The sequence below is a fragment of the Lagopus leucura genome, unplaced genomic scaffold (assembly GCF_019238085.1).
Source record: "Lagopus leucura isolate 7727_CA_CO unplaced genomic scaffold, USGS_WTPT01 Super-Scaffold_739, whole genome shotgun sequence".
Classification (NCBI taxonomy): domain Eukaryota; kingdom Metazoa; phylum Chordata; class Aves; order Galliformes; family Phasianidae; genus Lagopus; species Lagopus leucura.
The window spans coordinates 20,012,775-20,027,516 of record NW_024962255.1 but is presented as its reverse complement, the minus strand read 5'-3'; the positions used below and the strand labels follow the sequence as shown (position 1 = coordinate 20,027,516).

The 14,742-nt window shown below is 34.6% G+C and overlaps 1 protein-coding gene across 6 annotated transcripts in view; it reads right to left on the bottom strand.

The window, feature by feature from the left end:
• The window catches only part of MYOF (myoferlin), a 66,187-nt gene that overhangs the window by 24,143 nt on the left and 27,302 nt on the right, over positions 1-14,742 (bottom strand). For 4 of the 6 annotated variants that reach the window (XM_042862893.1, XM_042862887.1, XM_042862889.1 and 1 more), the window contains exons 13-26: positions 14,296-14,399; positions 13,308-13,376; positions 13,142-13,185; positions 12,209-12,291; positions 9,886-9,924; positions 8,599-8,723; positions 8,045-8,161; positions 7,018-7,195; positions 6,093-6,217; positions 5,635-5,741; positions 3,390-3,582; positions 2,208-2,363; positions 1,683-1,814; positions 167-330 (exon numbers count right to left, since the gene is read on the bottom strand). In XM_042862893.1, the coding sequence (XP_042718827.1) occupies positions 167-330; positions 1,683-1,814; positions 2,208-2,363; positions 3,390-3,582; positions 5,635-5,741; positions 6,093-6,217; positions 7,018-7,195; positions 8,045-8,161; positions 8,599-8,723; positions 9,886-9,924; positions 12,209-12,291; positions 13,142-13,185; positions 13,308-13,376; positions 14,296-14,399 (1,636 nt within the window). The remainder of the gene's footprint in view (positions 1-166; positions 331-1,682; positions 1,815-2,207; positions 2,364-3,389; positions 3,583-5,634; positions 5,742-6,092; positions 6,218-7,017; positions 7,196-8,044; positions 8,162-8,598; positions 8,724-9,885; positions 9,925-12,208; positions 12,292-13,141; positions 13,186-13,307; positions 13,377-14,295; positions 14,400-14,742) is intronic. The other 2 variants (XM_042862888.1, XM_042862892.1) reach the window with 1 other exon arrangement.

Here is a 14,742-nt window from a genome sequence, read left to right as displayed (position 1 = left end):
TCCAGTGTATGTGAACAACAAAAGGCAATAGTATTTTTAGAGTTATTAAAAAGCTCTGACTATTCTCAGCAAAGAAAACAGAGAGGGGATATCTTCCTCCACTCTCAGAAGAATAATTATTATAAATTCCTATATTCCTGCTTGAATAAAATTAGAAGTATCTTACCTTCTTTCAGGGTCAACCATCCATTCTCCTTCCCACTCCCAGCCTTTTGGGGGTAGAAAATACTCTCTCTTCAGTTTGATTTTTCCTGTGACATCAGAAAACTTGTGGCGACCAACAAGACCTGAGGTACCCCACTTTCCAAAAAGAAGAGCCTGATTTTCATACTGTTTGAGAAGAAAGAATAAAACAGTACTTCAGGAACAAGGAAAAGATTTCAGGAGGAAAAAAAAAAAAAAAAGGTTTATTTAATAGTTATAATTGAAGCACTCTACTAGTCACTTTATTTGAAATTAAATACCTCCTTGCCATGCCTTCCACTACTCATTAATTTCTTTTTCTTCTGTGTTGTCTTATAAATGTAAGCAATGATTCTGCTATTAATTGACACTTTATTCTACAGCCAAGCTCCCACCAAGTTAAAGGTTTGTTAAATAAAATACCTTTGCATCATTTGAACAAGAGTTTCTTCCATTCCCTAAATGCACAATCCTCTCATTCTTTTCCATTTTCCATCTCCTATTTATACTTTTATTTTGTAACACATAAAACTGAAAATAATTAGTCTTACGGAAGCTAATCAGGAAACAATTCTGATGTCAGCACAGATTATATACTGTATTTCCCTTGCTGTTAATGGGCTTATCCTAGTTTATAATGTTCTGTTCTTACTGCTATAAAATTGTTGGATTGCTTTATGAAGAGCAACAGATATTCCATATCCTCATAAACTTCTACACTAAACAAATAATAGCTTTGAAAAATCCACTGCCTATTTTAAGCTACTTAATATAGCACTACATTTAGTATTTCAGGCGTAGGTGCAATGATGACACTAGCCTCTGTAAAAATGCCATTTCCTCAACTGATATAGTAGATTACATGCAGCTTTAGGCATGCAAATTAGGCAGAGATAAGACGCTTACAGCTTATCATTATCATGAAGAATCTCTATTATATGCTGTGGGACTACTAGAAGTATTTTTCTTTCAAATTTTTTTTGCTTTTACCATTCACATGTTACAATATAGTCCTTTGTCAATGAAATCTACTGGTTTTGGCCAGTTTTTCCTGTAGCAGTTAGTTTTTGGCATTTTTTCTGCTCCTACAAAAGAACCATTATTAAGCAAAAACTGCTTGTATCCATGCATCATTTGTAAAGAAGTGAAGAACCAATTAAAATATATATTAGTATGCCAAAACATTATGTTCTAGAACTCAATCTTAATTACAATGATAAAAATCTAAAACAAGTGTCTTGAAATCACTGGAATAATCCAGATTTTCATCTGATTAGCCAGTTCAGATTCTGTTTGCTGATGTTCATCTGGTAGGCACAATGGACTTGATTATTAATTGCCTTCAATGTGGTCTACTTGTTTCAGCACTTATTTCAGTATAATAAATAATACTCTCCTTTTCTGCCAGGCATGCAAAACAATTACAGAAGAGCTCAAATTGCATAGAATTCATAAGGTTCACATCCAAGTTTAATGTAAGAAAGCGATGATGGACATACCATTTCTGCAAAAACACTGAACGTTCCCTCTGCAAAGCTATTGAACTTCTTTTCAACTGCACTGAGCCCAAGCCAAATGTTAACTCGCAACTCCACAGGCATTTTGACATCTTTTGTCTTGTCCTGTGGGTACTGACACACACATAAATAAGGTTATTCTTTGTTATGTTATATAGGTGTTTTAGCTTTCAGTACTATCTAAACAATAACATAGTTAAATGAGTAATAATACACGATTTATCTCTTCCTGCATGGCATTTCCTCAGAAAGAGCTAATAAAATAGTTCAGGAAGGAGACATTCTTTAAACGGTGCCTGCCCTAGGCATGTAAAAACCAAACACAGAGAACATTTGTATAATCCCTGCTCCTGTATATCCTCTCTCAAGTTTAATCCAGTAATGTGTTCTTAATTATGACAATAATTTAAAGCTCACGTGGATGTTAGTGTTTCTTGTCAGGAGAGTCATGCACATAAAAGAAAGTTTAAGGATTTAAAGTTTAAGGATTTTGAGGAAAAAAAATACCTTTAAGAAGATTGTTTGTGTTTTTCCACAGTATTTACCAGATGATTCAGGGCTTGTGGTGGAATACAGCACTTGGTGTGCAGGAACACGAGCATAAGCCAGTCTTTTCTCCCCTCGGATCATCCATATGATTACATCAGGCATACTGTTTTGTGGCTGTGGATTATTTGCAGGACAAAAAAAGTTGAAGTTAGTAATTAATAGAAGGTTAAATGAATCTAATGCTTAGATAACAGAAACATAAATTGACCCAATGCTTAGGCAACAGCAACATAAATCTAGTTTGTGTTTTCAGTTAAGAATCAATAATAAGCTTGAACTTACGGTAAAGAGAGGAAATTGATTCACCTCACAAGTAATGCAGTATATGGTGGTGAAATAATTATTAAAAATATCATAAAGATTGCTGGAAAACAATGTGTTGTTAAAAAGATTTTGTTCCTATATCTTTTGCAATTTTATCTAGAAATGCACTGTATTGCAATTCGTTTACTGTACAGTGACAGATCTCAGTTGCTATAGCTTTGGATTGACAAATACACACTGAAATGCTTGCAATGCTTGCACATTAAGAGTAAATCCTCATAAGACTTAGCAGAAGACAAAAACAGCCTCCCACCTTTTTTTTTTTCAGCTTTGTCCAGACTTCTGCTGAAGTCTTCCAAATTAAGTGATGTTTTTTAAAACATTTCAAAGTAGAAGTGACAAAGAGAAAATAAACACTTCTACAATGTCATGAAAACCAATTATGAAAGAGCATAATCCAGATAAAAACTCAAGACATTGTTGAGAATTCAAAAATCTCCACAAGGAGTTAATTACTATGCCTTATGACCTGCAGAAGTACTACATACACCCTGTAGTCCTTGAATCTGCAGTGTGATTTGCAGATCTGGAATAAAATAAAGGAAAAAACACAGCCACTTGGATGAGGTAAAGAGCCTGCTGTAATTCTACAAGGTTATGTTCCAACAATACATTCTCAGTGAAATTGGGTAACAAGCTGGAATAATATATTTAAGTAAATCCTAATTACAGAGAGGCATGTTTTACTTTCATGGCATCTAAAACTACCTTTCTAAATAGAGCAGATATTGCTTGATCAGCAGTGAACATTATACCAATTTGGATGAGATGGCTACTTTTAAACTTACTGAATCATTGATATTGTGTGGAACTAACCTCTTCACTTAGTTGCATTAATTTATCCAACCAATCCTCAATTTCTGTCAAAGTGGTTTTCACATCAGTAGCTTCATTCCTCATCCTTGTTGCTGCTTCTCCAATCTGTTTGAGAGACCTTAAGCGCAGCTTTTCTATCTGAGTGTCAAGGACTGTAATATTAGATTTACCTTCTATGAGGGGAAATGGTTTACTGAAAAACAGAATTATTATCATGGTTAATAACCTAAGTGAATTTTATTTAGCCATACACTAAAGGAGTACATGCATACAGTGACAAAAGACTGAGAGCTATCGCTTTCTGTAACTGAAAATCACCAGAATAGTTCTACAGCATTCATTTCTGCAGACATTTCCAGCTGACCAAGTGTTTACAGTAAGTTGAAGAAATGCTGTGCTTATGTAAGAAGCCCCAATGTAGAATAGTTTGAGGCATGTGCTATCATGTAATTGCTGCTTACCAAATCAAGCAAAATCTATTCCCTAAAATATGCAGATCAGAACATTATTGTCTCAGAATGTATACCTCAAAGATTAAACTGGCACCTTCAGACCAAGTTTAGGTTTCCTTACTTCACCGAAGCCATAAATTCTCAGAAATTCAATATATAAATACAGCTCATGTCTGTGACTACGAGAGCTATCTAACTCTGGCAACAATACATGGAAAAATCTCTAAAGGAAATCTGTTACACAGAACTTTTGTGACGCCAGAGGGCAGAGTAACTATTTAATGGAAGTAAGCAATACTTCAGCACTGCAATAAAGCCCAGGAAAGAAATGGCTTTTCTGAGGTGTGGGTTTGGAGAAGAAAAAAAAAAAAAAAAAAAAAAAAAAAAAAAAAAAAAGTAGCTTTTCATAGATCCACAATTAAATTCCTTCGGTAGAGTTCATTAGAAGTTTTTTAATGTGATACTTATAGAAAATTTCAGATGCATGGCAAAGTTTGGAAAGAGTGACTCTTCTCTGACCTAGCTTTAATAATAAGCCATGCATTTCTAAGGACTTTGACTCTGCAAAACCTTACCACTGACTATTGCACCTATCACTAGAGTTATTTCTACTAATCTCATTGCAAATGCTGCCTGTCCAGGTACAAGTACTTACACTTGGTCCAAGTGTACCATATCCAAACTTCACAAAGTCATCACATTTTAGTTATAAATGGTGCACTGAAAACTCCTATTCATTAAAACTTTATCACTGCAAAGAAAATTGTTCTATGAATTCAGTCCAAGGTATTTATTTGCTTTTGACAAAGTTTTTGTGAGTTTCCTGAAAATAAACTTCAGAGGGCTCTGTATCCTATAAACAACAGAAAGCTAATGTGGTTGGTATGTCTAGGTGCTACTGTCGTTTAATAAAACAAGTTTGAATAGCAGTGCAGATGTGTCAGATGATAGATTGTAATCACCAACACAAAGCTTAAAGTTTCTATACTCTTCAGATGGCTCCATGGTGATAATAGCTTGCCCTTAACGTTTTGCTTTCCTAAAGCACATCAGTTCTTTCTCTGCTTCCTTCTGTCCAATAGGAGGTTTATATTTTGAAATAAGTTATATAACATACAATTATTTGCTAATGTAAAATGATCTTCACCATGTTTGCTTTTTCCTCTGTTCACTTCTACTTTGGTTCTAGAGCTTGATGAATTAGTTCTTCTATAATTGCATATTTTCTGTTATTTATTCTAACAAATAATAATTACTCTCATCTTTCATTTCCCTTCCTCATCCCCTTCTGTTAATTCCTCTTTCTCATACAATTCTTTCCATGCTATTAAGAATTTGTTTTCTTTCTAGACCTTACGTGATGACTCCCACTGCATTTTCTGACTACATTACAGATATGTTGACTAAAGGATCACTCAAAAATCTTATCTTTACAGCCCTTAAGCTCTAAACATCTTAAAAAGCTTTAAGAAGATAAAGTGGTAGAAAGACATCAGAGATTCACAACATTCACATCTGCAAGGCAGTTCTGCCTTAGATTCCCCCCCTCCCCAAAGAGATGCTGATGCATTACCATTGACATAACAGAGAATAATACACCTAGATGGCTGACTGGCAATATCTGTGATGTTTTACTACTTTCAGAAACTTCTGGAATTCCAGTTTTCAAGTCAGTTCATACGGGCAATGAGTTTTATAGTCTTTAGAATTTGTTCTCTGACTCAGTAAAGGCAACAAAGAAGATTAAAAGCAGACCTAGAATGATAAGGCAAGAGATAAAAACATTATTTTACCTTATATCATCTGTAAGTTCGTCAATCAGCTTCAACCACATCTCAGCTAATCTGTTTTCAGAAATTTTAGCCTGCATTCCTGATTTTAAGTTGGTTAAGTTGGATTGCTGAGGAATTTAAAAGAAAAGGATTTGCACTTAGAAACTTAAATTGCAGTATTGTAGTCAATATAATTTCAAGACTTTATTTTGATCTTATTTTAAAGCCCAAATCAAAAAAAGACTAAGATATTCAATCTTGATTCCAATGTAACATGACTTTTTATATGTTCTTTCATACTGTATTTATTACTTCACATTGATTATCAGTGCCATTTCTCACACTGTTCAACATTTAACTTTGAACAGGAAAGAAGGAGAAAAATTATGTTCTGTCATTTGCTCAAAATGTCTTTCTTTTCATTACACATTCAAGAAAACAGACAGACCAGCAAAAAAGAAAGCTCTTAAGTAACTTACCAGTCTTTCAACAACGTTCAGGATTACATTCACAGGGTCTAATCTATGACTTATGTCCTCCCAAAAAGAAGTCAGTGTTACCACTGGCTTTGTGTTTGCCCATGGCAGATAGTAATAATAATTACCTGGTGTGAGACATCTACACGTTAGATGTAGAACTCATGGCAGGGATACATACTGTACACTGTACAAGTTGTTCTATTCACATCATTTATAAACTATCATTTAGTAAGAACATGCAAGCTAGCCCAACTTATCAAAGGATTTATATTTTTCAGCGTCTATAGCATCGGTTGGATGGTAAAACTTGACTTCAAACTGTACCATAATCAAGTGGATTTTTTTCAATAAATAATCCATTAACATTCATTATTTTAACCAATTATTTAATAATGTAAAACATTGTGAGAATTAATGCATTTCTCTGAAATAAAGTATTCAAAGAATAATTTTCTGTGATCTTTTAATATACAGAGAAAATAACTCCTACTGTTTGCATTTAATAAACTAATTTTATAGCCAAAACATATTTTTCTGTGAAATTGGTTACTAGCTTTTCTTTCAGGCCGCCAGACCCTCAGTTAAAAAAAGTTTCTGCTACCTTTGAAAGCAGAATGTTCTGACGGTGTTTTCCCTTCTTAATCCCTAGCTTTTAGATACCTGTAAAACACCGTGACTTATTTTTCCTACTAGTTTTCCTAGCATATAGTCAGAGACCAAACTGAATTCTACAAAAATTTCTTTACAAGCCTTTGCAGGCTTTTCGGTCTACTCTTCAAAGATCACGAAGAACCATGCATTATTTTCTGTCCATTTTCCAGTAATTTTTAGTGGAGTAAGAACTGTCATTCCAAAGCTATAAATACCCTGCACCTTCAAAGCACAATTTCACATGATCTTATCCCAAGATCAGCAGCAACCTTACCATCAAAAACAGCACGACTGTACTGAGTTGTCGATGCCAAAGGTTTACAGGTGGTATCAAACTTATTGCCATAGTTACCGATGCTAACTTCAAACTGGATAGGCTCACCAGTGTCTTGCAGCATGGTAGCAGAATGAAACACAGCAGCCAAGCAAAATTTTCGTCTGCGCTGGTATTTCTACAACAAGAACATTTTTAGTTCTGTTTAAATACTTGTAAGATATGAACCACAATTAAAAAAAAAATAGTAGTATTTGCTCAATGGAAACAATTTTAATATTTTCTGCTTATTTCTGGGATGTACCAAAACAACTGATGTGTGTCATAAGTTACTGCATTTGAGAGTATAAAAATGATACAATATCATAGAAAGGCTAATGTTGGAAGGGACCGTAAAAATTATTGCACTCTACTGCCCCTGGACAGGGCTGCCACCCAGGGCTCCATCCAACCTGGCCATGAACACCTCCCGGGATGGGACACATCCATGGATTTTCTCAGCAACCTGTTCCAGCGCTTCACCACTCTCTAAGTAAAGAATTTCCAGCCAATATCTACCCTAGATCTCCCCCTTGTTCTATCACTATTAGATTGGCAGCCCTTCCTTCTATTGTATCAACTGTATTTGTATCACTTTGCTTGGTGTCATCAGCAAACTTGAGGAGGGTGCACTTGATCCCATCATTTATGTCACCAATAAAGCCCAGAAGCCTGCAGGGCATGGGCTGGATGAGTCAGCTCCCAGCTGGGGGTGCAGGGTGGGGTGTAGTATCCCCTGCTCCAGCCAAAGGCTCCAACCCTGATGGACTCTGCTCCAGACCCCTCATGAAGGGTCCCAACTCAGCATCAATAGCAGGGTGGACATACACCTGGGTCTGATATTTCTGTAGCTGTGTTATAAATAAGCATCTCTTGATTCTAAGATTCAACTCAACAGTTTCAATTTTAGTACATTAGATCACACTCCAGAAATAAGCATACAAGGCAGAACTCCATTACCAGCAGTGACAATAAAACAAGAACTTACTTCAACAACCAGTATGTCATCATTAGGAATCATATCTAACTTTTTATTAACAGGTTTGCTTTCAAGCACTGTAGATAGTTCAACCAGAATTCTTCCTCTATAAGCAACTCCTTCTCCCTAGAACAGAATGACAGATTTAATCCAGTTTTACATTTTTCTCTTGAAGTAACAATCTTTCTTTGCCTGCACATGCTTATGGCATCACTGAAGTGTTTTTAAAACTTCTGCATAGGCATGCATATACATATTTGAACAAATGAAAAAAAAAAAAAAGCAGTTAGAATTAATTATAAATATAGAAGTGAAAAATATTGCATACTTGGGAAAACAAAGAGGTAAGAAATACAAGTGCACTAAAAACCTCTGTTGCTCCTTCAAAAATATGATTTTTTAAAAAATATAAGAAGCTACCATCAGAAAGAAAAACCAAAGGGAGTATAATATGGAAAAAACAAAATTTAAAGTGAGTTAATAAATTGATTTCACCCGAGTTTAATCCTTTTATTAAAATAAATAAATAAATAAATAAATAAAAAATCAATAAAGAAACTGACCTTTCCAAAGTTTAATTCGTCATATGGATCTGGGAATCCTGTGTATTCTCTTGGACTTCCGTAGAAATTTAAGTAACAGGGGCCAAATGTTGGTAAAAAGCCAACTTCTGTTTCTCCAGTGTTGACTAATAAGCAAACATCACCATTATATCTTTGTTAGTTATCATTCAGAGACAGAAAAAAGTCATCATTACTTTCAAACTGAACAGAACAAATGTTAGATATTAGTTAGGTATTAGTTATTAGTAAATTAAGAACACTTTATTATCTGAGTACATAATATGAATTTAAAGTAACTATATTTATTATTTGTTGACTATTTGTTCCTAAACTCCTCTTTCATTGTATATATTTACTGTATACTTCTGCGTGCAGTAAAAAAAGCACAAAATAAACAGAACTTCTGCCCCACTCCAAATACTAGATTTTCATGAATGTGAATACACTCACATGTTAATAGAAAAACATCTTTTCCACACAGAAATGAAACGCAACATTTGCATTCATTTAAATGCAGAGGTCATCACTTCTCTAGCTGAACAGCCACAATAAAGATGCACACCATACCACAGAAATCTAGAATTTAGCAGAATTAATCTCACTGTTTTAATTGTGGTGTAACTTCTCTGTGATTGTACTTCATGGTAAAGCAAAGACTAACATTTAGAAGGCTGATGATCACATACTACAGAAGGCAATTCCAAAAAGCTATTTTGGCCTTTAACTTAGTATTACTTTAAGAAAAATAGTAAAAAGTATTTGGGTGCAGGAATGTGTTTGTTACCTTTGAGCTGCACTCCAACTATATTTATTTTTCATTACATAAATATTTATATGAAATCTTCCAAAGTGGTGAAAAAGAGCCATATCTCCAGCTAGTCACAGAATCAGATTTCATTTTTCAAACTTTATACACATGGCTAACTATAAGCAAAGCATGTGCTAATTGTTTTTTGCAGTTATTTACTACTGCAGGGCTAAGCAGCTGCAAACATAGTTTTGACCTCATGAGTAAGTTAAAAATTGCAATCCACTGTTAGAGCACTTCATAATTGAAGCGAGCGCATGCTGAACTCTAAAACACAGCTTGAAGCATCAGCCAACCAGAAGCAACCAGTTCCAATGCCAAAACTGTTTTATACAGTAAGCTATGTTTGATAGTTTGTAATTACAATGGTGAAGTCTTTGAGAGAACTTCTAAAATATGTTTATACATTAGAAATGACGAGTTTTCTTAGGCAGTTTGGGCAACGGAGTAAAATCAGTAACAGACCAAGATATATAAACCTTCATATGATGAAGACCCAGTTCCCGAAGATGAAAGTTCTATATTATAAAAAGAGAAGATGTTGAAGATGTTACAAGACAGGAGACAACAGCATTAAAAAACAAAACAAAACAAAGAAAAAAAAAACTGCTTTAAAAATATAGTTGAAGGCCTGAGAAAAAAAACAAAAGTTCACATGGGCTAGAATTTCACGTATAATACAAAGTTTTATACGACTTCCAAAGGAAAAGGAGCTTCTCAGTCATTTAGAAACTGGAACAGGCTTCAATCCCTGAAGCTCCTGGGAATATAATCTGTGATTTTACACAGAAATGGTTTATTCCAATGTCAGTACTTCAGTAGAGAGAGAATCCAAGTAACATGTTACCCAGCACCTAAATGACGCGCTCCTGGCTCATAAGTGAGCTCTGACTCAGCAGCAGTTCAAGTTACATACTTGTGTTGGTAGTACAAGCGATTGTTTCAGAGCTGGAATTTCCCCAACAGCCCAGCCTTTCTCTCTTGGGTTTCTCATTGCCTTCCTAACCTTCGCTTTTGGCTCCGGTTGCATGTGGCGTATATGAAAGTAAAGCTGTACTTTCAAAAGCAGTATTTTTAAGGGAACCAGACCCTAAGCTTGATGTTATGTGGCTGGCAATACAATTCTATCTCATATTTCAATATCTGCTCACATCATGCAGAGTTGGAGCCACGCATTTTGTTTATAAACTCCTGATATAGTTATTTGCTGAAAGACAAACTGGACTGCTTTCTGACAATAAGTACACATCTCATAGGTTTTGTGAGCAAGAGAAAAAGAAATAAAAATCAGTGTTTTAGGTTCTTATTGTGGAAATGGTTTTGCGTCAGTATCCTACAAGTTAATGAACAACATATTAATAAATGTCAAGTGTGTTTAACCATGAGCTTTAAAATTACGTATGGACACCCAATATGCCACACTATGTTCGTGAAAAAGACAAAATATTTTTTCAGGTAAAGTAACATAGAATCATTGTCATGGAGCTGGCTCAATTGTATGAAAACCTCTTAGGAAAAGATGATATTATAGATATAGATACCAAAGATATTATTTGCAAAACATTCTCAGTATTATATTGGAACAGAAAGATAATAGAAACTGCATTACTTAGTATTCTCCAAAATCTCTGCACAAAACTGCTTATCATACTATTATAAAGAGTTTTATTACAAACTTACTGTCTAATGGAGACAATAAGCTGGAACACAGGAGGTTCCACATAAATATGAGAAATAGCTTCTTCACAGTAAGGTAACAGAACACTAGAACAGGCTGCCCAGAGAGGTCATAGGGTCTCCACTGGAGACATTCAAAATCCTCCTGGACACATTCCTATGTGACCTAATCTAGGTGTTCTTGCTCTTGCAGGGCGATTGGACTAGATGGTCTTTTAAGGTCCCTTCCAATTCCTGACATTCTGTGATTCCGGTGATAGGACAAGGGGCAGTGGGTGCAAGCTGGAACACAGGAGGTTCTACAGTATGTTACAAGCTTCACATCCTGCCTAACAAAATCTGATTTCTTGCAGTTAGTGAGTTTTACCTTTCAATTTTTATGAAGTTACAAATCCAGCAATGTAAACTGACTGGCATGCAAATTAACGACGCGCAATCATAGTTCCTAGTGAAACTATTAACATAAGGGTTGCTAAATGACAGCCATGTGGAGTTCTTAAGCAATGAGTTACAAAGCTGCTGATTAAAGCAGTGACTGACCAAAATTCCTCTCATCATCTGAAAGCAGTATGGTGGTTCTAGATCATTCCTGCAGGCTAACTACTCAGGAATATTCCAGTTTTTATTTTTTTTACATTCTTTTCCCAAGAAGAAAAGAGATTGACTTACAAGGTCGCAAAAGAAATCTTGTCTGCTAGTACCCAATGAAGTAATGATTATGAAACACTGCCTCTGAATTGTTTTTAAATATCTTAGCAAATTTACTTATCTCACTAATGGTACACTGTGAGATTACGTGGTTTTCTGAATTTGGGAAATTACAAATTTAATTGACTCATTAACTGTATGTACATATTTATCATTATATTTATTAAATATTATTTATTAAAAATACAACACTGACTTTTGAGTTACTGCTATTTTGATGTGATGTGGTATAACATTAATACTCTGAAAAGTTCCACTGTATGTTTTCTGTGAGCATTGTTTTGAAATCTCTGGAAACAGATAATCCTGTTGCCACAGAACTGAGGAGCTATATGAAAGTATGCTTTCTTAACAGCACTGATGCTTACTGTTCCTTCAAAGAGAAGAAAGTATGTTACATACTGCTGAATTATTTACCTTCAACTTCCCCTCCAGAAGAAGCAATTTTTGAGAGACTTAAATATGTTGTTCCTACTACATCATTTTTGGTAAGACGATCCCTGAAAAAGAAAAAGGAAAGGTTTTAATTAAACTTTATATTGGCTATCCTACACAGAAGCAAGTACAGGTGGCTAAAATGCACTCCAAGACAGTGTGCTCACGTTTGTATCATCTAGAATGTTTTTTTATTATTAGCAGAAGGTAATGACTAGTTACAAAAATGGTTTTTATCATGAGGAAGTCATGAAAAACTGAAAAACTCCTTCAAAAATAGTAGAATTTTAGTAACCAACTTAGAAGCCCTGCTGAAAATAATCATTTATATATCTAAGGATACAGTCAGAAATTTGTAGTAGTCAGAAATTTGCAAACCAGATCCCTGTGAGATTTTCTGCCTTCTCTCCAGAACTATGCTTAGTAAGAATAAACAGGCATACAGATAGAACAGCAACTCTAGCATACAAAGATTTGAACCACCTAAACCTAAACGCTAAGTGTGCTTAATATTCAACAATCCATGAATTAATAGGGAAGACAATATTGATACGTGAAAGACAAATATTTACAGAATCAGTCATTCAAGTTTTATCTGAAAATGCAGTGGAATTCAAGCATTTTTAAAAATACAAACATACTAGTTAGTGAGCACAAAACTAGGAAAGAAAAAAGACAAACACAAGTATTACAAATACTACTCTTCACTATCACCTAAGTAACAATAGTGTGTATTGCTCACTGCACAAAACTAACACTATGCTAATCAGGCATCTTGTAAAGAAACCGTATTAAGGATACCTATGCATCTTCTTAAATACTCTTATAGATTGAGGCCAACAATATTTGACAGATAAAGAACCAGACTTCACATAATATAATTTATGTTGTCCAGTGCTTTAAGTCATAACTCACCAGTCAACAATTGCAAGCTTTATTTTCTCACACATTGAGGGAAACTGAAAAAAACAAAGCAATGATAATAAAATAACCCATTAATTGTTTCAACTTTCTAATCTTAATAATTTGAGTACCAAAAGAATGTCTGTCTTCTAAATAAACAAGAAAAAAAAAAACTGACCTTGACTTGAAGATAAATAATTTGGTTCCATTCTGGATTAGCATTTTTCTCAATTATGTTTGTGCAAACCTGAAAAAACATAAAATTAAAAAAGGACAAAGATTAAATGGACCAAAAAAAGCATATTCTAGCTATGATTGGGGGTCAATCATATTCTACTCAGAGAGATAAGGGGTAGTGATTAATGATGAATACTGAGGTTCTTATGCTGCAATAAACCAGTTGTTTTCAATTCATAAATATTACTACACTGACCTGCATAGGCAACCTTAACAACTATTGGAGGGAAAATTCTGAAATAGCATTTAAACCTGACACTGGAATTACCCTAAGGGGAAAAAAAGCTTCTTGTTTCCACTAGCTATAATGAAGGTGCTTGTAAACTAATAATGATCCCTTACCACTGCAAAGAAACAAGGCAAAGGACAGACCTAATTTAAGCTTACTTTATGCAGATTTTGATGAAAAATATACTTTTTGGGGAAGCCTGTATTATTTGTTGGTAATGCCTACTGAAAACCTCCTCTGAGATCTGGCTTACTGAGGATGGTAATTTGATTATATAGCATAATAAAAGACTGACATTTTTCCTCTTTAAGACTGGATAGCTATGAGTGTAGGCTGTGCAATTGAGCTTCAGCTCAAATTTGGTATTCTGAGGAACATATTAGTCATAAAATGTACAAATGCTGTTAATCTGTCCAGAAAAATCCGCACAACCAGTTACATAAAAGCAATCAGGAACCAGTAGATAAGCAATCTAGCATGCATCAGTTCTTAGCCTTTAGTCATACATTCTTTTTATTAGTCATCAGCTTTACACCCATTCTGCTGTACCTTGTAGACTGTCCTCATTTTATTAGGTGAATTTTAGCACCAATGCTTTTACATTTCCATAATTTTGGTAAGCTTAAAACATATATTGGAATATAAATTCTCCCTCACAACCATGATTAAAATGCAATGACTCAGATACTTATTTAATTACCTTTTTTCCAGCAAAAGAAACTTCCACAAAGGGATCTACCAGATTTTTCTTGTCTGCTTCTCCTCCAAATATTTCCTTGACAGTCTGTGCAAAAGCATCATCCACTGCAGAGAATATTCATAACAGACATTAAAGTCTGTACATTTTTCTCTAATTTTAAACTTGCCATAACATTCACACTAAAATCAACCAAGTAATAGATCAAGGTAGAGTGAAGTCTAATCTGATGAACAAAGTTATGAAGCGCACACATTTACTAGTGAAAGGGGACAACTTAGGCTCTGGTGTAATTTCAAGAATATAAATTCCTGAAAGACCATAAAGAATGCTGGTGTGCTCCTGAGTTGACAATCACAGTTGTATATTTCAAATATTTTACTCAAGTACCTGTAGACATGGCCATCTATCACAAGTAGAGGGGAGAAATCATGCTATAAAGGGATAAAA